Source organism: Battus philenor, unplaced genomic scaffold (assembly GCF_028537555.1).
Source record: "Battus philenor isolate CCGP_79_NKW_IND1 unplaced genomic scaffold, ilBatPhil1.0.hap1 SCAF_1, whole genome shotgun sequence".
In the NCBI taxonomy this organism is placed as follows: Eukaryota; Metazoa; Arthropoda; class Insecta; order Lepidoptera; family Papilionidae; genus Battus; species Battus philenor.
In genome coordinates, this window is record NW_027181661.1 from 13314713 (window position 1) to 13342662 (window position 27950).

Sequence of the window (27950 nt, forward strand, 5' to 3'; positions counted from 1 at the left end):
TAAAGCAAGAGGCCGTTGTTGATCGTTAAATTCAAATATCGCTCGCAGATTCCAATTTTGAACGTCTATGTTGGATTTTATAAAGCTATGCTCGCGCCAAATCGGGATGCATCCGGTGATAATTCGGAAGAAGATTTTAACGAATCGGTGGAATCCTTAATGAAATGTGAGGATTTTAAAAGCAATTTTGCGAGGAGGCTTTCCAATCGTTACATCTCTTGGTCAGCAATACCTGGCCAAAGTCAAGATGTATTTAAGTTACGATCGAAGAATTGCACAGATGTTAAAAACCATGTGAGTATGTGTTTCCATTCTTACTGTCTAGAAAAAGTTCCCGCTATCGTACTAATGCGCCCTGCGAATCAATTTCACGTACAATCATTTATTTGAGTTAAGAGGTTTAGATAATTTTTTATATAAAAAGATATACAGAGATATTTGCGAATTATGGGGAGAGTATCTTTTGGCTGAAATCATTTTTGGTGACTAGAATAATGCAAATAGTTATATACAATAATGCAATACAAAATGGTGAAACGTTGTGGTAAAAATTTATACTATTTCATTTATTTGAGGACTTTCATAATGAGCGAATATTAGCTTTTTAAATAATTTTAAATTCTTCTTGTCAATAAGTTGGTTGAAATTTTTGTACCGATTTGGAAAACCATTATTATTAAAGATATTTAGCTGTAAGTATAATATGTTAATTTTTTTATCCCTCGCATTTTATTTATTAGTAATGAAAAGATTTTATTTTTGAGACAATTTATGCCTATTTATACCATTTTTACTAAAATTTAAAACTCATGTCTGAAATTTATTTTACAATATTCTTATTTTTTAATTTTTGTGTAATGCTGATGCTTTTGTTTATATATGTTAATGATGTCTTCCTTCTAAACATGTCTGAACGATCTATCCAGTGTTTTTTTCTTCATTTGTCCTTTCAATTATGTAATTTATAAAAATATTATCGAAATATTCCTTTGTAAATATTTGCATTTTTATGTACTAAGTTTTGTAATTGATATTTAGATAAAGTCTATTTATTAGAAAGTAAGATGATTGCATTCCTTTGGATTCTTAGGTTTTATTTTTGTTAACAATGGAAAATGCTAGATATTTTTTTTTTATCTTAACATATAAACAGTTACGATTACTAGGGTACGCTAAGTATCGTGGAGGTAAACTACATATCTACAATTCGAATGGACATGTCAGATAACGGTAATATTCACTTATCAAGAGTTGATTGATCGAGAGATGACTTAACTAAAATATTATTGACACTTGGCCATAGCGAGATTGGACTGAACTCGTAAATACTTGTATCTGTTTATAGGGTTCTTCAATCATATTGATGTTTATAACTTTCGTGATATTAATCTATTAAAAAAACTCGTCAGCTTCCAATGATATAAAACACTACATAACAATTGGAAAATTTATTATGGCCCCGCATAGATGATCACATGTCATTAATAAAATCTTAGAACATTCGTTTCTGTATTGTAGATTATTTAAATATACCAGTTTATTTTAGAAGAGTTAAGAAATTAAAATTCTATAAAATAAATGACCTTCGTTATGGTTTTAAACAAGAATAACTCAGTCATAAAAAAATTTCATCTTCGTCTGGTAAAACTATCATCAAAAGTTGTATGGTATGAAAACAGTTGTAATATATTAAACTAATAATGTTACGAAGAACTATAAATAACATTAAATAGTTTAAAATAGACCATTATCTTTAATTTGGTATTTAATTAAATATTTTTAATTATAGTCGCTTTCGAGTAATATTGACGAATAGGTTTATAAGCTAAAGGTCTTAAACACCAACACTGTTAACAGTTTCAAGTATAGGTAAACGAAATAAGGTCATTATTTACGCTTTTGCACACGGCACCATTGCTACCGCTCGGATCTATAGAACCGTGAAAGGAACACACATGGTTGTATTTTATTAATGCTTCTCGGTATTCATAGAAAAATTTATACAAAAAAAATAATAATGACAGTGGGTCTTTTCTGTTGGATAGCGTCCTAATACTTATACATCTGTCTGTACATCTGTCTGCAGATGTATATCTGTCTCCACGTATTGCCGAAATGCAGCGCGTCAGAATAACGACACCTCTTTTTAAGGGCGCAGTAAAAATTATTAGGCTGATTGATAACTAACCGATGGCAAGGGAGATCGACTTCTTTTCGGTTTTAACGAGGAGGAGCATAAAGGATTTAAAAATTTAGAATCATCTAATGTTTTACTGGTATGGTATATATGGAAGTACATTAACGCTCTGTTGACGAATGAAAGTAATGAAAGTCGTCTGAAGACACTAGATGCTGGTTAATACCAACCGGTTCTATTGAAAATCTATGCGGGAGACCTTTTTCCCGCAGTAGGCAGCTTAGGGCTGATATAATGATGATTATGACATACGAAACTTTTCCAAAAAATCTCATTTATTTATGAACTTCAGACATGAAATAATTAAAAAAGAACCTCACTTTAGATATCATTAACATAAATTTATAAAGGAAAAATTTAAGATACATTATTACTATTTCATTAGCACTCCTTCGAGAGTACATTGCAATTCTCACTTGCTGTAACCATACTCAAGGAGATATTTAGAACAATGGTTGCGGCTATCTCTCGTTCATATCGAGGGAACGTTTCTATAACAACGTTGCTTGTTACTTCCGCCGGCCCGGCTTCGAGTCTATTCCCACATCAGACGATTTTGACCCGCATTACGCATGATTATTTTTGCTATTTATAAACATGTGATTAAATTTTACCCACTACCTAATATTTATGCATCTTTCTCGTAAGCAATCACACTTTTTAAGTCTTTTTTCTAGTAAAAATTTCAAGTTATTAAAATATTGTCTGTTGTTTCTCAATACGCGTATCAAAATGTATCGCATGTTCACAAGCACATAACCGGTTTTCATAGGAACTGTGACTTACTCAATATAAATACCAAAACCAAAAACAAATTCTGTTATTTTGAGAAATTTACGCTGCGATTCTAAGACTCTTCTTTATTGAGTAATACATACTATAAATATAATACTATATGAATCGAGAAATTATAAGAAACCTTACGGTACAAGATTTAAAAATATGTTAAAGTACGTTTGTGTGCTTAACCCTCTCCCAACTTTTTGCGATTAGTAAAATCGAAAAAAAAATATTGTAAAGAAAACATTAGCGATACAAATTAAAATTAATAAAAAAAAATGATAACTATAATATAAATGGCTTCATAGAGGAACGCACACTTTGGGAAAGATGTGTTCGTTACTGGACTATTTCAATATTGATTAGAAAAAATTATTTTAATATTTGTTTAGTTAAAAAATAATAAATAGTCCCGTTGAGTTTTTTTCGCCTCTTCTTCTTCGAGTCATTTCAGCTAAAAAGGTCAACTCACTTGTCGTCAACAACAGTCTTTGATTAAAGAATTTTTGTATTTGAATCAAAATCATTCCATTCCTTCGAAATACGTTTTAATATTGTTTTTGTTTTAATAAATATAAATTATTGTCCAAAGCTTCCTTTCGGTGTTCAATTTATAATTACGAACAGATTAATACAAAACCGAAGCAAATTACAAAACTATCTTAGCAACAGTGTTATCGAACCAAATAACTTTTTATTTCCGCTCTATTGTCAACGGAGCGTTTCGCTAACGTGCCTTTTTATTAATAAGAAATTGTTATCTAATTGTAAATCTATTAATTGCGATTCACTTTTGTTTCCGCTTTTTTTTTAAATAACAAAGTATTAGTGCATGAACGGATATTCCTACTTTTGTAGCTTAGAGAAATTAGTTAAAGGTTATGCATTTAATATTAAAAAATTAATTCCAAAAAAAGTTAAAACAAAATCTGCAAGGTCTGAAATGACTTTATTCTCACCTTACAGAGTATTTGCATGTGTTTCATAAAACACAAACGCTAAAGGATTTTAAAAATTCACTTGTCAGGTGCTCATAACGTCCCAGATTAGGTGTGTAGTGAAGTTAATGTTGGTATGTGATGGTAATAGCAAAAAAAGAAGTTATTAGGTTGTATTATTGTGTAATAAAAACCATTAAATTTTTAAATTGTTAAAAAAAATACGTATGCCGTCAACTAAGACAATGAAAATTTATATTGTTATTCGCATCTTTTACCTGACGGCATACGATACTTTGTGCCAATTCGTATTCGTGTTACAGAGTTTTTCAAAAATACACTAATCTTTAAAAAAGTACTTATTAGTCTGTAGTAATAAAGTATATAATATATATTAATACTACTGTAATAACTGCTTCATCAGCTCCGCACCGTGTCTGTCCGCCGTTACCGCACGTGGTGGCGACGCTCATGCTATTTTGTTTCGATCCCCACCTCGCCGAGCTTCCCTAAGGCACGGTACAGCGGTTTCGGTAACACTATACTAACAAAGTTATACTACACGTTTCCTAGCAGTTGTCGAGTAAATCAATATTGCCTACAACTTTACCATATAAACTTAGTTGTTGAAAATTCGTTGAATTGAGGTGAGCAGATGACAGATGACAATTAATGACACAATACTTAAATGTAAGCTGTACACAAAATTTTGGATTTATCCCAGATGAAAACAAAACTATTGCGCATATAAACAGTGTAGTTAAAAATGCATTTTTCAAATTTATAATGACTCCTCATCTTAGTATGTTATTGTTATAGAAGACACACAAACACACATAAACTCATACACACGCGCATACACATGTTTAATAATGTGTGTAAAAAGGCAATAAACTGATTTTACAATTATCAATACATAGGAACAAAATAAGAGCTGCATATCAAAGCTTGGCGAAAAAAACAGACGCCACTTTTATTGCAATATAAACCCGTTTCTGGTTATAAGGATTGGTAATATTATAAATCTAAAAAGAATATCTCAGATGTTAAAAGAAAAAATCTTGTGTTGTTAGTGAATATTTAAAGGCATATTAAGCGAATTTGGAATATTTTATAGAAACAGTTACGAGCGAACTCAGAAAGAGAGGGGATCATTTCCAAGTCTAACAAGTTATGTCACGTCTGTAGTATGGTAGAGAAACTTAAGAATAATTGAGACAGTTCGATCGTGATATGTTCTCTATACTCGCACATTTTATGAATAAAGAAAATCAAAAACAATTTTTTTAAAAATAAATACATTTCTGAGATCATCAAACACTAACATCCTCTTTTCACATGAATTTTTTATTGACATACACTGCTTGCTTAATTGTAAACATAATTTTAATAAATATATCCTTTATTTTTTATTTTCGTAATATTTCTTTTTAAATCAATGAATTAAGTCGTAGTAACTTTAATGTAACTTTAATGTAAATTTAAATTTAACTTGACACGTAATATAAATTTACTGCAACCGAAAGCGCTGTACCGTGTTTTGGATATGCGCGCGATGAAACGGTTGATGCTCGCACGGCGATATTACCCCCGTCTCACCACGAGCTTGGCGGTGCTCCAATCCGTAGAAGTAACGAAGTTCCTTATGGTTTCTGCGCGAGTACTTGAACTGTACTGTAGAGATTTCTGGGATAATAATGATCTTCGGTGCTCTACCATCGCGCAGCTGATGTAAATTATAAATACAGATAAGAAGATATCACTAATTCGTGAAAAATAAATAACAAAAAACAAATTCGATGATACTATATTTTGCGTAGGTAGGTTTACATATTTTATTGGCGTCTAATTTTTTTTAGGAAGACTCGATATGTAGACTCATCTCTAGCACTTTTTTGGATTAGAAATGAGAATAGCTAGCGAAAGAAAATAAAGGGGATTGTGTATTTTAAAAACAGAATTTAATAACATATTTAATTAAGAATGATATAGCCTGGAAGCTAATACGATAGTCCCAAGATGAGCTATCTTTTGACTATAAAGCAATTTACAGTGAGGTAACCATTGGCACACCAATGATTTTTGACAAATTATATGTTTTAGCAATAGGGGGTTTCTGATCTTTATCATGGCCCTTGTTATAAAAGCGTATACAATGCACTTCTTAATATTTTCTAAATTGATGAAGTTGAGTCTTATACAAAGTTTGTTCTGGAACTTTATAGAAAAATCGGTAATATTTTTGCGAATATACATTTTCATAGATGTATTGAGAAGCAACTGCCAATATTTTAGTTTCTTAAAATTATATTAAAATAACAAGTATGGCACATATATGGCGCATAAATGGTTTTTGAATAAATAAAAACACGTATCTAATATGTTATGTCACACGACCAGTAAAGTTACTAGGTTATATAAACATCCAGTATTTTGTTTTTATGCGAATCGGAACGGGTTTTTTTAATCTTAAATTGAATTATCGGTATGCAATAATCTACACTATAAAATGTGAAAACCATCGCTTAAATTTGAAATACGAAGTCAATGTAAAGAGGAGTGGAATGAGCTGCTAGATTTCGAAGTGTCAAAGAAAAACGATCTTAGAAAAATGCTATCAAACAGTAATAGACTACTGGTTATCGGCAGCTACTTGCTTCCGCCACTTCTTCTCCCAGCGTTAACACTTCCGCAAGTGGTAGTTGTATTATTTGTCAGCCAATAGCAACCGACCAAGTCGAGGTTCGACTCTCTAGATCCCTAGTTTCCGAATGTTAACGGGTATTATCGATAAGTGACAATCCACGCGGAGGTCCCGTAGTAAGCTTCATTGAGTCTAGTTACTCCATGAATCATTCACCGAAGCTTTCTAAGAGCGGTATGTAACGGCTCGAATCGAGGCGCAGAGCTTCACTGCCTTAAAACAGGCTGAGCGTTTTTTGCATCCTGCCGGCTCAAACCTGCAGAATCTTCAAATTTCATTTGTTGCCCAAATTGCCCAGTGTAAGTAAAGAATAAAAACAGTGACTTGAGCTTAAAGGGCGCTGGTTCATTGACCGATTGACGCATTATCTATGTGAATTTGTAACGTCACAATTCCTCACAAGCGGCGTAGGAAAACATCATGAGAAAATCGACATATTATAAGAACGGAGAGGGAAAAACAAGGCTAATAACCTAAGAACAAAGACGATCTGAAGTCTGTCAATGAATGGGTATGGTATTGCTACAGTTAACCAAGGTAATCTATATCTAAAAAAACCTGGAATGAGAGATGTCATTAAAAATGTTATCACCAGATGGACTGAGAATAGAATAAAATAGGCCAAAGTACTAGTCATAGTCCAGTAGAGTGGCATGTTGAAGTGGCAGTTGGCCGAGAAGTAGGACGCACGAGGTGAACGAGTTTATCCACCTTGCGAGTGGATGTCGGAAAAGGTCTTAAACCTAGCCAAAGTCGTTTGAAATCGCTCAATAGAGGATGATTCCATCCGGTCCTATTTGAATTGCTACGCCTGAAATCATGTTTTTGGTAAGGCGACTTTTACGCTATTGCAGTTATTATTTTATTTGTATTTATCAGGATAAGTCATGGTGAATTCATAAATAAATTCCGTGACAATTAAGTAACTTTACAAGGTTATAGAAAATTAGAAATCGGCTAGTTGAATCATTGAGGGCGGTATATTTAAAGCATACTATCGCTGTAAACTATTTTTATTTAAAATGTTCCATTTTATTTATAATGTCTTAAGAAAATAAACAACATGTAAAATTTTTAATACAATTAGTCATATTTTTATATTAATGTGATGGTCCGTTTTTTAAGCTGAAGATTATATTAAAAAAACAATTTATTACAATATTGCGAAAACATCGTTACTTTCAAATGGAAACGAAATACCATAAACAAAATATATGTAAATTTCGGTATATGTAAATATATGTAAAATGCGGTACTTAAGTATGGATTATCATCACAAACATTCGAAAACATTTTTAGCGAAACGAATGTGCCCACGTAACCAAGGCTAGAGTCATGACAATTGGAATAAACTAAAATGTATTAAATTTTAATTAATGATTGAAAATATTATTTTTGAATATATCTAATGACAATAAAAAAACAATAAGAAATTTATACTTCCATTTGAGGTTTAAAATGCTTAATAATAATAAAATATTCTTTGAGGTATTAATAAAACGTACCCGTCTACTTGTATATTTTCAAATACTGTTCAATTAAACTTTTGCTAATGTAGATACTTGTTTTATTAAAAATGCTCGTTACATTATTGTAAGCTGTTACATCATCATCGGTCTTGATCCTTACATCGGACTTACAAAGGGGCTAAATAAGTAACATGTTCAACTTGGCCGCAGCATGTGCGCTCTTCGTCATCCAAGACAGATCGCCTTTTACAAACAAGATAAATATGTTTAAATTAAAGTTCAGACATAAAAGGACATACATATACAAATGCTACAGTGCTACAAATATATTACGAAGTTTATTTTTTTAGATTTAAAATCATCTTAAAAGGAAAATCACTTAAATTTTATACTCGAATTAATAATTTAGCATATTCTAATTTTGATATTACTGTATTACTCATTTACAATTATAATCAAGAAAGAAATTTTTAAAAAACATTTAACGAATATGATTTGCATATTTCTGTAGTTATATCAAAGTAATTTAGAAAAAAAATGTAGTGGAATATTACTGGATAACTCCTCGGCAATTTTATACTCGATTATTGATTTAAATATATTAAGTATTTCAGGAGTATGATTAGTAAAATCAGACATGGCTTAACAACAGCTGTTTGTAACTTGATTATAACTAATTTCAGTATTACTTGAATATTAACAAGAAATCAAATAATGTACCAATGAATGTATGATTGAGTAAAACTACCTAATTGTATTGTTTTATGTATCAATTTGGTATTTACCCATAAGACAAAATTGTAATCAATGATAAAACGCTGTTGTTTCTCGCAGCTGGGAGAAGAAAGATCTGTATCAAAAAGCGGCAACCGTGTCCCAACTGTCTGCGATTAGAAAAAAGCGAAAAAAATATCGTAAAAAACATTAGCTATATAAGTTAGAATTAATAAAAAACAGTGCTGTATCGTATGACATGTAAAATTAGATTGAAACGTGGAACAAGTCTAAAACATTATCATAATAATGCCACGAGTAATAGCTGACGGGTTGTTGTACAAAAGGGTTAGGGTGAAATTTCACGTTGATGGCGTATACAAAACACGAAATTCACCTATGTAAACTGGTAGGTTTCCCAGGCCCAAATAACGAATGTAGCGATATAATGAAGTTGTATTCTTTTTGGTTGGTGGTTTAATTATCGTAATTAATTTTTTTTACAAAATTCTATTAAAATATTCCATAACAAATTGCGACGATCAATATCACCACAGATATTCATTTTCTTAAAATACCTATTAGTGGTAGGAAAATTTAATTGACAGTTACATCAATGATTATCTTTTTTTATCTGAAATTCATAAATCTTGATATTTTTTACTATGTCCGTTGTAAAATTGTCAAATGCTTTGTTGGTCAATTACTTATACTAGGGAACGGTTCTAGAACTTAACTTAAGCCTATGTCAAGATATTGGCTGACACGATCCTTTATTCAGATGACCTCTTCCTTTATTTTAAATAATTAGGATATTTATCACAACTTTTGAAATAAAAATTATTTATTGTTGTAGATGTGAAATATCCGCTACGGCCAAGAGTGTTTTTTAATGAAACCTGTGTTTAGTATTTAGCTGTGTTAGTAGCTACACTGTAACCTATGTCTCTTATTTTAAATGCCCATTTTATGATCATTATCATCCACTTCTGAACATTGGCCTGACTCCATAGATTTTTAATTAGATCGGGTGGAATCAGGCCTTGTCGTTTCAGAAAATTTTTTTAAAATCAAAATATTATTCATTACATTCACCAGCATAAACTCTTTACTAAAGCGAGCGGGCAACGCGCCCTTTTTATGGGCGCTCGTATCACTTAAATACGAACGGCATTTTTGGTTTATCATGTCATCCGATAGACTCGGCAAGACATAGGCCTCCATTAAAAATCGTCACAAGGACGTCGCAATCTTGCGCTGCCGCATCCAGCGACTTCCCGCGACCATAATTATGTCCTCGATCTGCCCAGCGGGGGACCTGGTTACTTACACAAAATATCTACTGTGAAAATATGTTATATAAAATAAATTTTGCGATTGCTATCATTGGTTCTGGATTATTCCAGTCTAATTTAAGGTTAAGATATATTATTTTTAAAATTAAGCGTTTAATTTAGATATCTAATGGATTCAGGTGTATTTTGCGGAAGTCCATCCTAGGTAAGAAAAGTACCAATATATAGCTACTTCCGCCAATGCAGTAGCAGTCGTGCAATAAAGTGCACCGCCCGCCATACCTACTTTATTATATATATATTTATTATATATATATAAATATATATATATATATATATATATATATATATATATATATATATATATATATTAACTACCACCATTAAATCACTCAACACGTGTTTCATCCTTCCACGGGGCATCTTCAGGAGTAATGTTACACCGATTAGTGCCAAACACAGAGTCCAAGGCCAAGTCCCAGAGCTGGCGGGCGGTGCACTTTATTGCACGACTACTACTGCATTGGCGGAAGTAGCTATATATTGGTCCTTTTCTTACATTTAATTTAGATTACTGTTAAACAGTAGTGCGATCGATAAAAAATAAATAAAAAAATTATCATCAGAAACCAGTAATTATAATTAGTGTTGAGTGTCGTGCCGTCCACATGCGCGTGCAAATAATGTTCTAATTGCTTATTGCAAATCGGGAAAATAACTAACAGCCGACGATGATTTGTAGAACAAATTATGCAGTCGGAGTGTTTGTTTTGTGACAAATTTTCATCATTTTTTATTAACATGGTATGTATCAGCAGACGTAGTATGCAAGATCTCAGGTGTAGAACAGAGTATTAGTAAATTAATATAATTAAAAAAAACAACGGTGCGCAAGATTTTAAATATCAAAAATTTAAGTTCTATATTCTGCAACAGCAGCAGACAGTATTATAAAATTAAATAAACGCTGTGCTTTTCTCAACAGTTCACGGTGAAAGAATTATAATTTTAAAGTGTTCATTTACGTAAAGTAAAGTAAAATTAATATAGTTAATTCTGTACCTATTTTTTTTCATTCTTATAATTTTTATAAGCAGCAAACCGCTAACTCATACTTTTTGAACTGTATTGTGCATGTTTACGTATTTCTGTCTTAATAACTTTATAAATAACTACGTATCATAACAATCGCTCACCCACCTGCCAAGCGTGGCTATTATGATGGATATCCCCTAGAGATATATTTAGGGGAGACTTATGTCTAAAAATGGGCTTCTATACGGTAAAACGGCGACATATCATGATACGTGACTTCATGACCTTGGATTTCTACAGTTTTTTTTACTGTATTTTCTTTTATGCAAGTTGCCCTACATTTTTAAAATGTATTGTAAATTAAACTTGATTCTGGCAATCTAATATCTTATCCGTGTACTTGAGTTAATGTTTCACAAGGTCTGTGGAAGTAATGACAGCGATATTCAAATTAAATACGCCTCTTACCAATTAATGTACATTCGTGCACTAGCGTTTGTTTAGAGAAATTCAATTTTAAGGCAATACTATAAAATGTAATTACAAGAAAGGAAAATACAGTTATTTCGAGACTGTACGTATTGCCATGTGTTACAAGGTGAATTTGTTGTTTACGATGTAAAGTGTAAGGTTTTACATTACATTTTTACAAATTAGTTATTGTTTAATAAGCAGAGCAAAGGAAATTATTTATAAACTAATTTAGTTCATGTACTACTTTAATTGCAAGTAATCAATTCTGTAAAACTTCAATGTTAAATACATTAAGTACAGAAATTATTAGGTGCATGTTATTTTTTAAATGTTATATGGTGTTATACCTTCCGATGGAAGAACTGAAAGTATCCTAAAAACTAAAGAGTTCTGTTATTAAAAATACTGTTTAGGCTTCCGAATATGCCTATAATTCATTTTTATGCTTAAGTAATGGTGTAATAAAAATAGGTATAAAGAAATAATAAATATATCAGATATCTGTACGTGTAGTGGATGGACTTAATAAATATTTCCATTCTCTATTTTGATTGCATTTCGTAAATCAGCCTTCTTAATAGCATTTCACAATATTCCACGTCAGTAGTAACGATGCAAGTTTCGCGGGCGAAAGTACACTGTGAATTCACAGGAAACGGTTTAAGGCCTATAAACCTGCCAACTGCGTTTCACATTTGTTGCGATATATTTAGTTCGAGTGACGACTAGTAGAAATGCGGGTTCTTAACGATTCTGTATTGTGTTACTCGTAGACAGTTAAATATGTTCACAAGAAATTTCTTATACACCTTTCAATAATAATATATTTTGGACTTATGTTAACGTCTGCACAAAAATGTATAAAATCTACTAGTTATCTGAGAAGATAGATATATCAAGTTATAACGAAAATGCTTTATCAACTTATTGGTTATCTTTTTGTTAATCTTGTGAGATGAAGTTTTTTAAGATTTTTGTAGATAACTCTAATTCTTTGCTCTTTATTAGGTTGAATAGACTAACATTACTCATCAATAACGATCATTTAAATTATAATATTATACATAAAAATACACCGACTATATGTATATATATTCCATACGAAATGTCATGAGTTAGTTAATGAGAATTCCGCTCTGCACACACTCACACTCGAGGAATACCCAGCGTGGCAGTCGGATCGGACAGGACCTATCCTTGCCCATCGTCGTGTCAGCGGGTCATGGGAGTTGAGAGCCGTGGCTTCCTTCTGTGAAGTCGTCATGGGTCAAAAGCAGGCGGCCGAGCGTCATCGGCAAAGGACAGATCTCGCTTGGACGACGCCGTCAATGCGGGGACGCACGTAGTGATACTACTAATAGTGTTCCCTTGCCGGAAACGGTGCCTTCGGAGTCGCGGGTGTTTACGATGTGGCCTTAAACTTTTGGGAATAGCCCCGGGCTGGTATTTGGTATGAATCCCACACATCTCAGAGAATATTGATAACCGAAAGATTCCTCTCCCAACAAAAAAATAGTCATAAGGTTTATTGAATAATCCATAATTTATGTGAAGCCTGTATCTAACACAGTTTATCTATCTTATGATATAAAATTGTCTCAACCGAGTTAACTTCAATGACATGTAAGATGTATCATCTCAGCGCTCCATGGATTTATCGTGCGGCCGAAGATTTCATCTTCGTTTTTCTTCCGTAAACTATAGTAAACTATCCAATTCTATTACTCTGAGTTCGTTAGCCGGCAATGATAAATTAACCTCAAAGAATTAGCCCCGCAAGGAATACGTTACCGAAAGTGGAAATAAGAATAGTGCAATTAACGAGATTTACAAACGTGAGACGTTAATTTCGTTAACGTTTATTTATTTATTTATTGCAATTATTATACACATAGAATTATTAGCAGTTACCATTTGTCATCAGAAGAATGCTAAATGTGTCCAATTTCATAGAAACCAACGTTAAAAATTTTAAATTGATTTCTTGTTGACACCTTTAAATTTATAGCAACCAGGGTTCCGGACATACTCTCCCGGTGGAGCATACCTAGGGCGCGGTACGGCGATTTCAATTGCACTACTATTCGGTTGTGCAGCACTACGTCGTGTCACGAGTCACGGTTACGATGCATGTACCAGCTCGTGAATTAAATTATTCATTAAAAACATGAAAAAGTTTTGTTTATGGAAATTGTGTTTTCGTTATAAACGACTGACATAAAAGTAATAAAAATTTAGAGGTTATTAATCCGGAAAAAAGTTATTTCATCATGAATTTACCGGTACTTTGTATGCGGATGTTACTTCGTAGTCATATGTTTTAAGTTAGATAAGTTTGAGTACAGATATTTAAAAAAAATGCTTATAACATCATTTTAAATTATAAACTCTTTATAGCATATACGATAAACCTAGTTGAAGTATAGTCCAATAAAAATAATTAAAAAGTTCGTTTCGTTCTCAGAAATCTAATAAACAAGTTTTCTATTGAACTGTAATCTTGGAATATTTCCACATTTTTTATCCCCATAAGTTTTTGCTTTGCTCTAAAATCGTTATTGGCAAGCACTTTCTATTTTAAAGAATGTTTATTAAAATTCGAACTTTAAAGAAAGCTTAGTAAGGTCGTATTATTTGTTAATAAATGTTTTAATAAAATGTAAATTGTCGTTCGTATTTTCAAACACTCATATAAAATAATTAAAGATTATCATTAGCAAAGAATTTGACCAGTATTCGCTAAATCGACTAAGGAATAAAATATAATCAGTATATTGAGACGTAAATGGAACCTGATGTCAGGAAAATGATATATAGTACCATATTTGTATATAAAAAACTTGATCTCGTCCGAAACTATTAATTGTGATAGGATTGAAGTATAATCGAAGAACATTAACATTACGTAAAAAACGAAGTTACACGAACATGTTCACGGATAGATTTTATAGCTTGATGATCAAGGTTGTTCACCTAAACATGACTTAATATGATCGTACAATATCGATAGCGGTCTTCGTTCGTTTTTTTTGTTTAATTTTCGCGTTTTGTGCCGTTGTCTACTTATATAAAATTTTAAAACATTATTCACAAAATTAGTCATGCCTGTTTTACTAACTGTGAAAGTTTTAACATGTAGTTTAAACATCAGTTACTATATTATAATATTTTAATTGTGTATATATTTTTTGTTTAGTTCCAATTTTTTTGTCTCTATAATATCATATATTATAGAGACAAAAAATATAATATAATTCCTAACTTCAGTTAGTAATTATATCAAAAGTTTCAACGTTATGTTAACGTAACTAATGCCTCTGGTCACAGTTTGTCATTTGATATCTAATAACAAATATGTCTCTTCTTCGTAATGAAGCAAAGAAGATTTTAAATCTATTTGTAGAACATATCTTAAAAATGAACATTATTTTTAAATGAAAAAAATTAAAATTTACAATCTCTGTTTATATTTAGAATCTTACATAATAATTTAAACGGAATAATAACTGTGTACATAGAATTTCGATGTATTTTAATTCTTGATGGCTGATAAGATTATTGTTTTAGTTACGAAAGAAGATTAATATTGATATAACGGCACTTTAAGATAAATTTTCTATACACGGGTAAATTTCATCCTTAATTTGTGTATTGTGTTATTATTATTAAAATTCTAGTTTTTTTTTTAAATCGAATAATTTATTTAACTCTTAAAGAGTATCAAGAAATATTAAAAATAAATTTTATATAAAATTGGTAATAGAAGATAAGTGGTATTTAGTATGGTAAGTTAGAATTTCCATTTGCTTTGTTGAGTATTTTTAATTACGACTGTAATATGTCCACAGACAGTTTTTTGAAGAATTGTATTTACTTTTACCTTACCGTGATAATAAAAATACTTTTATTTTTCAATTTTTATTAGCAGGGATTTTTGGTCACTCTTTTGAGGACACGCTAATGGTTGATGTTAATAAGGAATTTTCTTTACCTTCCCTCCTTTTCTTGCTTCGGTATTTAGAGAAGAAAACTTAGTATATGATGAATGTTTTTGTTTAAAAACATATTCTCTTTAAAAATGAAACGTGTACTTATATTTAGATGGATAACAATATAAAAATCATCTTTGGTTATTAATATATTATATTAAGTTATAGATAGGGGATATAACTAACAGTATTGTACTGTCATAGTCACAACTTGTTATGAAAATCTCGTCTGAAATGTCTCAGTTAGAATTGGCACTTGAATAATTTTGACCCTTGTTATTTTATTTCCCAAAATTTTTAAATATTTTTGTTTTTACAGCAATTTTTCTATATTTTTTTAATTCTATGTGTACAAATAATTGAAGTAATCCACTTTTATTAAAAAAAAACCCTTTTTATTACTACTACTTTTTGTTCACTCTATTATGAATTAAATCTTTATTCCACGGTCTGCAAAGTGAACAAAAGCCTTCAATTAGATATGAACACTGAGTAAACCGTATTCTTACATCATGCTCATTAATGATTTTTAAGTTCAAAATCGTGTACACTATTAGGTTGGATTGTGAGTCATCCAGGCCGGATCCAGGCAATTTAAGCATGTACATGTACACTGACTGTAAAATGTCAGGTGGGGATCGCTCGGGTGGAACGACTTAATATGTATCTACCGGTAGGGAGCGAACCATTAAGTAAGTTTCTTCAAAGCTTCGTGATTAAAAAAGTTTTTTATAAACCTTTACGTATATGTTTCTACATATTAACATGTAGTATACAGGGTGATTGGTTTATTGTTGTAAAAGTTTTAAAAGTGTGAATGTATAGCTTATTTGTCAGCAATTAACTATAAAACTTTTACACCTTTATACCGCGTATAAAGTGACCATTCTGAAATATGTTACATTCATCTTGTTTATATTATAATGCGTCAGGCCTATAACTTCAGGGACAGATAGTTCAACATATTGAGTTTTAAAAAAATAGTTTTTTTTTTATCAATGTTACTGGTACGTTTTTAATAAATTATTAAAATTTACATAAGATATTCAGGTAAATCTTTAACGTGAAAAATGTTTATTAAAATATTTTGCTAAATTTTAAAGTCTTTATTCTGTTTAACTGTACTATTTGGAAACAAATATAATAATTTATATCGTTTTAGGTATAATTAACCAATACAATGTTATTGAACCTCTGGGACTATCAATTCACAGATTTATTAAGATTTTTTGTGCTTTTGCGTTTGTCCGAAGGTGTTCATTGACCACATCGTTCTGTTAAATAAAATCATTTCACATAATTCCCTATGAGGTAGTCTAGTACTTAGTATAAAAAACGGAAGTTAAACTTATTTAATTTCTTTGAGATTCTCCGAAGTATCGTTTTGTAATGATCATTAACGACGAGAAAATATTATAATATTTAATGTATTTTGAAAGCAGTATAAAATGAACTAATATTGATGAATTTTTATAAAACGTTTTAGTGACTATTAAGAGAATGACTCTTGTATTCGTTCTTGTAATAATTTTGAAGTTACTATATGACGGCATCACGCAATTTATCTTACAGTTTAGTTTAAAAAAATATGTATCGATAAATCAAAATCTCATTTATAATAAGAATGTATAACCTCTGGAACTTTTTATAGGTATCGCGCGATCTTTTTGTTCTAAATTCCTTTTTTTTTACCTATATAAAAACTGTTGAATTGTTACGAAAGTTTCTATTCAGCTGACCCGAAAGTAGACTGATCGAAGACAATTAAAAAGAATTTGTTCAACTCCGTTATATCCCGAGCAAAAAAGAGACAAAGCAGTTCAGGTTTTATATGTATATTCAAAACCAAAAGAATGTTTGTTTTAAACGATACACTTTTTCCTTTACGCTACTCATAATTATAATAATATAAAATGTCTTTAAAAAGGCATATCGAAATTGTTATATTTTTTTAATTTAAATAGAAAAATATTGAAATTGTTTCCAAGATGTTTAACTTTGAAACTTAAAAATTTTGCCAAATTTAAGTAAACATAATAAGACAAACATTGATTCAATAAATAAATAAGACAATGTTCCTTAGAGTTCGTAATCAGTTCTCGAGTAATAAACTTTAGGTACTGTTTCCTTAAATAGACTCTTGATATCAACTATAAATTACTTAATTTAATCAACTATTTGTTTTTGGTAGCACCCCATCCGCTGTAGAGGTTCCGTCGCGTAATGGCATAGACGCATAATAAATACGAATGCGTTACCGGATCTAACATAAGCAGATAAAGCAACACCGACACGAACTGCTGACGTGAACAGCATATAGATAGTTAGGAGGCATGTCCAATGGGCTAGCGATCGCACCTTTTGAGGACAACATACTAGAGTATCGTAATACGAGAATCGAATCACTGTCCTGTACATACACATGAAATCTTTTTTTTAAAATATGCTTATATAAAAAAAGATTGGCGGAGAGGACAATATTTTCAAAAGTTCTTGTTAAAGACAAACTATGGCGTGGGTATTTACATAGTTGATATTATAATGTTTGCCTAAAATTGCTAAATTTCATTTAAAAGGGCAACTTGATATTCTTTGCATCAGATCTGCAATTAGAGCCGGTGGCAGCCTACAGCTTGTAATATTAAAAAAAAATTGACAATTTAAAAGTGCGTGTAAATGCATATTTGTATAGAGATACTTTAAATTCGTATTTATGAAAAAATTTACGCTGTTTATAACGCATTTAACGTGATCTAGGTGTCCTAAGATCAAAAATTTGCTATATTTCTAAGATATTATTTTAATAAAAGATATATTTACAATAAAAGTAAAGATCTTATCTATCTAAAACAATCTTATCATTTTTTGTCTTATAAGCTCAAATAAGTAATATTATTAATTCGGACAGTGTATTGTCCATTTTATCCTGATGTGGGTATGTAAGAGGTATACATACACATGAGAACAATTAGGAAGCGTGTAGCATTCGTATTGTAAATAAATACAATGTGTGGTTGGAAATTTCTTGCGATGTCGGCGGTTTGACGTCGATGGCCGATTAATTTAAGCTGCCCAGACGTCTTATTTTAAATTCAGTGGGGTTTGTGATTTACTTTACTTACGTGTTTGCATAAGCTAACATGCTTAATTGTTGTTGGTTTGAATTTGTTGTTCATTGTTGAATATTACCTATCTATAGCTTAAATGATCAAATCAACGGAGAGTGCGAATAATGCCTCTAATTTTTTTTATTTTCGCCAAAAATTATTTATAAACGTCTAGTAATTCTACCACTAAATAAGTAAATCGTAGTTTTTAATTCCACTAAAGCAATTATTATTTTTATTATTTTAACTGTAATTTTCAACTATAATAGTATCCATATCATTCGGTAAAAAGTTTTAATTGAAAGTTTTGTTTCGAAGCTTTGCGGTAATTTTGAAGTTAATGTCGACATTGTTTATCGTATAAAAGTTTTTTTTTTAAATCCAACAATAATATTAATGACAGATATTAAAAACAAAACGCGTGTCACCAAGCAAAAACAAACATTATTGTATTTTTAATAAGAGAAACGATTTTCACTACATTCATTGCTTACATGTTCCTTAAGATTTTAATGCATGTGTCTTGAATAAATAAAATCTTATTCAGTTGGTGTACTGTACTTTATTTATGTGCGATATAAATACCATTATATGTTCTTTGGATTGTACTTTTAACAAAAATGTAATTAAAGCCGTTACATGTCAATTATTGAGATTTTTGTGATGATATATTAACGATACACAACATTATCATGTGATAAATATAAATGCTTTTGATTTTTATAAATACACATGTTATCACATTTTTACTTTAATATAACAGTCTCAACGTGGTCAGTAATAAATTTTGGTTTAATTTTTAATGTTACATATAATAGTTTCAATCGAGGACAACAGTTGCTATTGCCAGATAAACAATGAGTGGGCCTAAAGGTGGGGTTTAGCTTCCGAGGGCTGTGGCCGGATACAGCGTCACGCGTCGCCGCCGAACCGCGACGCGCTTGCCTAACCGACTCAGTAGTGTTAGGCTGTGACTGCACTTTGCGTTTAATATGAACTTATGTTTATTTTTTTTAAGTTATCATGATAATGTTAGTCGAAAGTTGCCTACAGCAGGATAAAGGACTCCTCTAAATCTCCTTACGGTGATCGGTCATGCGCTGCCCGCATTCAGGAACATCCCGCCTTGACTATGCTTTCGCTCAACCTCCTGAAGATCTTACCCACGCTGTATCTACCGGCAAGTGGTCACCACTTGAGAACCTTTCTCAAACTGCTCAAATGACATCGGTTGTAGCAATTCTTCTAACCTTGTAACCTTGATTCGTTCACTAATCTTCTCATTTCTGATTGGATCTCACATCGAAGTTCCGAACACAGCTCTGCCAATTGTTCTCTGGGCAACTTCATGTCTAAAATCAATAAGCTATTAACACATACTAGTCAATGACCTTAGTTTTCAAACATTTATTTATTTATGTACTATAGAGAAACATACAGTAATAAACCTAAAGTTTATGGTAAAAATAAATACCTGTTTATTAATTACACGCTACCGCCAATAGAACATTGTGGTAACAGCTATATAACAATTTACACTCACTATTTAAAAGTTCAATTGATTATTGAATAATTTTATTCAACAGTTGTGTTATATTCGTATTCGAGTACACCAAGTACACTTTTTAATGGCATTTTAATAAATATTATTTGTCATTATTTACTTTTTCAAATTAGTTCCAACTATCTATAATGTAGTTCACAAAATTATAAAAAAAATATTTTACGCAAAATTAATATTTTTATTTCATATTTGCCAGCATTTATCGAGCGCGTGTATAAGAGACTTATTGACCCTCTGAAGTCTGAAAGTCAATCATATTGAATTCGCTCAACATCTCGTCCAGTAAAAAACAGTTGCGTAACATTGGTGAAAATAATACACATTATAATTCTCTGGCCAGGACAATTTGGTTTCTAATTTCTATTGACCCGATTATAAATATCAGTACCATTCTTTTCATTGTAACATAATGCATCCATTACACACAATTATTCTCATACTGATAGAAATTGCATTTACAGCATTAAAAGTGTGGGAAATCTTAAAAGATAACAAATAAGTAGTTTGTTTTCTAGAGAATTTACTGCCCTTGCTTGAGGCCTTCTAAGTAGGTACCAATGCGTTAACAGTCTCTGTGTAAGTAAATTATTACTAATCGTATTTCGATTATTTTGAAGGACTTAAAGAATAGCATTATCGTGCCAACCCATAGTAAGTTCATGCGCGATTACAGAATTTGTTGAGTCGTAATTGTACCGGGGGCAGACAGTCAAACCAAGTAATTCAAACTTTGAGAAAGTGCTCAATGGTCGAATCCAACAATGGCAGCGTTCGCGAAACTGCGAAACATTTTTTTGTCTAACATATCTCAGTGCATTAAAACGAAGGTTTAAAACCAATGTGTTTTACTAGTGCACTGAAACGTAGTCTGTCACTTCGGGCTTCATAGGCAAGTTCACAGTCGTCCAACGGGCCATTAAGAGAGCTTTGTTCGAGATTTGTCTACGAGACTGAATTAGGAATGAAGAGATCCGTAAACGTTAGTAATTGACATATGTCTGCGATTTTGGCAAGTTGAAATGGCAGTAGGAAAGTCACGTAACTCGCAGGACAGATTGCTGCTGGAGTCTTAAGATTATATAGGGACTGGCAAACGCAAGAAGTCCCCTTAAAAAGTAGACGGAGGACCTAGTTAAGATTGTTGGAAGGCGCTGCACATAAGTCGCTTTCAACTCGTTTTTCTGGAAATCTAAGGGAAAGCCTTTATGTAGTATACAGCTTACGTCTGAAACAATGATTATGGTAATGATGATCATCTTTATCTGTTATACTCTGAGCGTAGCTTTGTCATTGTTCAGAGTATTAAATACAAAATCCTTTGTAATATTCCGCTGTTAGGAACAAGAATAACACAATGCCTGCCACTTTCTAACAAAATAAAAATTATGTATTGAGGTCGCATGTATCTCAAGAACATTTTCTCGGATTTTGATAGTGGTTTTAATATTATTCTTTAACTCTGTGTTAACTAATTCTGGTAGCTAACGAAAGTTCTCCACGCTACTGTAATCAACCGGAACCCTCTTACGTAATTAAAGGTGGGCGAATATTATGGCGTATTTTTAAAGCAATTACTAACGCTTTTTAATTATGTCATCGAATGATCATAGTATGACTTAAAATAATTGAGTAATGTTTATATTCATCATTCCACTTCGTAGGAGTTAGTACTCAGTACGTCAGTAGTCTGACGGGCATAGGCCTCCGTCATAGGTTTTCAATAGGAATGGTTAGAAGTGGCTTATGTTTATCATCTTTTGATGAACTTAACAAAGTCGTCTGTCTACCTTGTTTGAGAACGCCCAATTCCGCATCAGAATCTTAAGGTTCCTGCGGTGTTCTGTTCTGCGCTCTTGTCATTCTTGATATTTATCTAAGTAATAATTATTATTCTGACCGGTAGAAAGCAAAGATTTTTTTCGAATATGATTCAAGATATAAAGATATAAGTAACATAATGAATTAGACCAACCGATGTAGTGTAGAAAGATTTCGGTTATGTAGGGGATTAGATTATAAATTTTTAATCATACGGAATGCCGGTTTACTTAAACTGCTTGCTTTAGATTACAATTTTTTAATTTACTATATACGCAAAGTTTTTGGTTATTGGGGACAGAAAGAAAAATCTACGATTAAGAATCCTTATGCAGTGGACTGCAACAGATATTTTTTGTCTTTACTTTCAGAAAACTTCTAAATATAGACAAAAATAATGTTTCTACTCTTCTTTTTTTTCGATAATCCATTTAATTGGGTAATTGTAAAGAAAAATAACTGAAACCTGTATAATTGAATATCAGATTACTTATACTTTTAAGTCGAATGGGTCAGCGTGTCTTGCCGAGAACCTTTAATAGGATTTGTAAAACGAGACTCTTAATCAGTTGGCCTTGGCACAGAGTTCCGAGCCACTGCTTTTGCCACCCGACACCTGACACAAGAGTAACTTGGCACTATCGATACCTAACACCGTAACCGATCTTTTCTATACGGGAGAAATTAGGACAGGGAATTGATTTACATTAAGAATTAAGAGAAATCTAAATTATGATATGATATGACACAGGTTAGTGTGAGATCATCGCGGTTTGCCATTGTCTTCATCTAAGTATGTAATTAAACCTTTTCTTAATTATTCCATAAACCGTCGGAACTTATAAATGATTTTATACGAGATATGTATGAATCCTGTTATTTGTTAAGTTTTGGGAATAATCCATAATTATTCGTAAACGAGAGATTTTCACCCATGTACTGACTCATCAAGATGTTTCTGGAACGATATGGAGTAAAATAGACTATGCTTAAATCAATATGAACATACTGAACTATTTGTACAATAACTCGATGTAACTCTTGATAAATAAATTATATAATTTATATTATTATTAAACGTGCTAGTCAATTATACGCACACACACTACACAAGCAGTTATTCATATATGAACACAATTTTTTTCGTTGTTTTGTGTTTTGTAATATTTTAATTGTATTTACCTGTTTGATTTGGTACAAAAAAATCATAAAACTACGCAAAATGTGTGAATAATCGTACGTTGTCATATAATAATTAATACGGATATATTATTTTTATAACTAACTAACCGAAAAATAATATTTCATATTATATCTGTAATAAATATGAAAGGAACTTCGCCCACTTACACAGTATTGTTCTAAAGAATTCCATTGATGTTACTCGGCATAGTTTATTCATTTTTATGCACCGTAATTTGTTATGAATACGTATCCATAGTGACCTAATTTGAGAGTAATTCAGATTACGTTCAGCGTGCCGTTAGCCGGCGTGGTTAGTAAAAGCGACCGTCTGATCTACGTAGTGGCACTGACAAATCAAAGCCAAATGTTCGTAAACAGTTATTTTGTGTGTAATGATGTGCAATGTAAATTGGAAAACATATTTTATATTTAAAGTATGAATTGGCAAAACATTTAGTGTTTTTAAACACTAAATGTTTTGCCAATTCATACTTTAAACTGGTTGTAGATGAACATCATTATTATCATCGTTTCAGTCGAAAGACGTCCACTGCAGAACTTGGACATCCAAACATATTTCAAAAGGAATCGGTTGGAAGTCGCTTGCATTTAGCGTCTTCCAACGGTCCTAGCAAGGTTATTTGTCTACTTTGTGGGTGGATGTCCTACCCTGTGCTTGCCAGCTCGATGTCACCAAACACTTCCAATAAGACCGATTGTGTTCGGTAGGCTAATCAGTGTACGGTACAATAGTGCATATCTGCAATATAATAAATATAATTTAAAGGTTTTTTTTAACACGCCCATATTATTTAATGAATTTGAATATGTATTATACTATCTAAACAGTTAAAGTAGATAATTTTGTCGAACTTAATAACGATAAATTTATAAATTTAAAATAAAATAAAATTTTATAGATTTTTTGTCAGTAAAAGCTATATAGTTTTTATTTACTTCACGGAGTAACCCATCTAACTATAGGCTAGCCCACCCCCCCATAAGTGAACCGACATCATAGTTAAGATCGTGAAGTCGCTGGATGTTGGCAGCGCAAAAGCGTCATCGTGGCGATCGTTGAAGGAGGCATATGCCTTGTCGTGGGCTTCTGTCTCCTGACTTCATGGTGATGATAGAGTAATATCAGTTACTAGATTGCTAAACGACAGACACATTTGACTCATCATGTTAATTGTTTTCAAAGCTCCAATATAATCTTTAAACTTATCGTTACAACTTACTATGCGGAACTTTATAGGAATGCAATGCAATGAGTTTAAATAAATATTTACTCAAAGCACTACAATGAAAATTCTTTTCAATGTAAACACGTTAGTAATAACACGTAGGAAACACGATTTAATAAATAAATTTGTTTATAAACAGTGCTTCTAATTCATACTTCGCAACCGATGTTATTGTGCCGTTGCTATCACCACTATCCGTGCCGTGCCATACAAGTTTGTTTTGAATGATGAATATGTGCAAAGCATTTTGATTATGCCTTGTGGATTACTAGGAACGTTGATTCTACATAAAGTTTTACCGTAGGTTCATCAGTTGCCTTCGGTTGACTTACACTGACTTAATATATGAAATAAACTGACTTAATATACTGTTAGATAAAGCATTTTGAACAGCATTTTCAAATATATCATCCTATATATAATACATGATGAAAAAAGTGAAAAAACTTTAAAAGAGCAAATGTGTAACTCATAGGTTATCAATTAATTATAATAAAATAGTAACGTGGTAAGAAGAAGCGTACTCAAAATTCGAATTACTACTTATAAAAATTAAATATAGTATTATCCGTTATGGAAGACTAAATATTTCGTGGAATATTAATGCTCTGTAATATAAGGGCCTATTTGTAAAATTCTAGATTATTTTAAAAACTACCAAAATCGTACTTTTATGCCTAAAATTTAATTTATACAAAATAAACCATAGTTTTCAATTCGTTTATTATTATTTAATCACTTTGTTTATATTATATTGTTTTCATTATTTAATTATCAGACAAACTATTGCTTAAAATAATTTTGAACCGTAACGACAAAATTCTCTGCGAACAATAAAGTTGGTCTTTGAACTTTTTCTTTTTATTAATATTATTATATTTCACTTGTTTTCGCGTAATAAATAATTCATCAGCGGTTCTTACGACCGTACCTATCTCACAATTGCAATAAATATTAGGACATGCTGCAATAATTTTCACGAATAATTTAATGAGAAGCAATCGCAGTAAACTCAAATACGAATAACGAAGTTTTTATAAACGCTATACGCTCCTTCATTGAAGCTTACATATCTAATTGAGAAATACTTGTTTATTGTCTTAGTCAAATAATGGTTATTTTTCACAAATTAAAAAGTTATAACGCTTTTTGTTTAATCCTCTTTTTAATTTTTCAATAGCCTTTTTACTAAAACACGGCTAACAACAAAATCATATACAAAATTTGAACACAAATATTATACATAATCTACAGAAATCGTTATTCCTTTAATGGATTAATGTATTCAAGTTCAGTTATCGACTTAACAAAGTTAACGGGTGCCATGGAACATTTTTCGCCTTTGCATAGAGGTCAATATGCTACAACTCAGCAAAAGCGTGGGACGAGTCTGACACCGCAAGTTTAATATCTATTTGTGCGCTAGTTTTTGCACGTGCATTCACATAAGGCTTGCTAACGAGAATTCCGTTGGTTCAAGTTTTTATCTACTGTTACATAAGAGAAATTGCTTATATTATGCATTAGACAACGTTGGTTGTTTGAAAAACAGACAACATTAATGTTCGCTGTTTATTAAAACACCAAAAATATGTAGTTCGTGTCAAAATGCGCTTCGAATATAATCTAGGTTTATAATGCTGCAGCACTTTCGAAAACCATTATACTCTTCCCATGATTACACTGTCGAAATTGCAGATCCAACAACAATTTAAGTGAAATTACCACATGCGTGATTGGACATATTTTATGTTGAATGTATCTGTAATGATACTTTACCGTCAAATGACACAGTTTCTAATGTTTCCTTATTAACTTTTTACAGGTTCCCAAAAGTATTGAGCCCTGCACTCAACTTTTGAAAAGCGATAACATGGAGCAAATAAGCGAACCGGCGAAGCCCCCTGATAAGCAATTTAAGCCTAATGTAGATATAAGGAAGACTGAAATGAATGTTCTCAAAATGGAAGTCGAAACATTAAGGTGGCAATTAGCTCAGGTAAGTTTAAAACTATTTATATGTTGAAAATATGTTGGTGCACCAATGTTATACATTTATAAATAATTTATTTGTAATATGTACTATTGCTCTGCGAAATTGGCTAGCGAATTTTATGCGAATGTCATTTTTGGTTAAGTTTTTTGTGTGTCCGTTATTTATAGATATAATTTTTGTCAATGTGAGCGTCATTATTTTCAGACTGAGGCGAACAGACAAATGCACATAGCCTTACTTAAACAAATAGTGACTTGTCTAAACAGAGTTAAAACGCATTTCGAAGGACAGAACAACGAGGATTTGCTGCGGAAGAATGTTCCTTCCCTTGTCCTAGCCAGGTCCCTTAACTTCAATGACTTACCCCGTTCTCGTTCAGTACTGCACGTCAATAAAAATCTAGATTACGCCATAAACCCCACCAAGAAAATAAGTACAAGAAAAATAAGCAAATCAATTAGTAATGTCAATGGATACAAAGATCACAATGGCTTATGGTAGATACTTCATTATTTTTAATTAAATTAAACTTTTATTGTAGATTTAGATGACTAGCATGAGCATGATTTTATTTCGTAACAAAAAATTAGAATATTGAATAATCTAAAATATTTTTAACTTAAACGCTTTTATAATTTTTTTTGTAACTGATTGCATTGTTGTGTGTAAACGAAATCGATAAAATGCAGATTTAATTTCAGGAGCCAGTCTAAGTTATCTCTTGTGCCTGAACACGAAACATCTCAAAAAATTAACGAAGAATTGTCGAGACTGATTACTCTTGCCAACACAGTGCTCTGCACTAAATTGCCTGATCTTGCTTGCGCCTGCCAAGGCAAAAATAATATAACAAATTATAAAACATCGGAAAACAACAAAGCAAAATTTACAACCGCAAACTCCGCAAATAATATAAACTTTATGGCAGACGATTCAGTTGTCGAAAATAAAACTACCAATGCTATTACTAATAAGGTAGATGAAGTTAATAGCGTGGATTCCGGCGAACGTCACACATCAAATTCACCGAATTCTAGCGAACTGGAAAACGAATTTTCCGATATAAAGACATTTGCGAAGGAACACGGTGATATTAAAAGTGAAATAAGATTACCCGATAATGAAAAAGTTACACATGTTATTGACAAATTGAACGAATTCAATTCAGTCTCGAATTTTATTGAAGATGAGAGTGGATTTTCTTCAATGAGCTCATTTCAAGAAATCGGTATACCTATTATAAGTATTATACCACCGTCGCCTTGTAAAGAAGTTGAATATTTGGAAGATATTCCTGATATTATAGAGGAACCAGAAAAATGGAAACCGGATGTTGTTAACAAACAAAGTGTTAAAGTGTTTTGGGTCTGACCTTGTTCGAGGTGTACAAATATTTTCCACCTATTGTTCGCTTTGGCGAATCTATTTTAAAAATAAG

At 31.6% G+C, this 27950-nt stretch overlaps 1 protein-coding gene across 1 annotated transcript; it reads left to right on the top strand.

The window, feature by feature from the left end:
• On the top strand, positions 1 to 27905 carry LOC137920770 (uncharacterized). Its single transcript, XM_068763900.1, has 4 exons — positions 1 to 294; positions 26342 to 26515; positions 26717 to 27009; positions 27214 to 27905. Exons 1-4 carry the CDS (start codon positions 88 to 90, stop codon positions 27881 to 27883), a joined length of 1344 nt encoding a protein of 447 aa, XP_068620001.1. The 5' UTR covers positions 1 to 87; the 3' UTR covers positions 27884 to 27905.
• Positions 27906 to 27950: the final 45 nt, after the last annotated feature.

Excerpts from the sequence above, each read along its gene's own strand:
- LOC137920770 (XM_068763900.1), top strand. The coding sequence starts at position 88 with ATGCTCGCGCCAAATCGGGATGCATCCGGTGATAATTCGGAAGAAGAT. Across the intron at positions 26,516-26,716 it reads TAAGGTGGCAATTAGCTCAG|ACTGAGGCGAACAGACAAAT; the intron begins GTAAGTTTAAAA and ends CATTATTTTCAG. Across the intron at positions 27,010-27,213 it reads AAAGATCACAATGGCTTATG|GAGCCAGTCTAAGTTATCTC; the intron begins GTAGATACTTCA and ends ATTTAATTTCAG.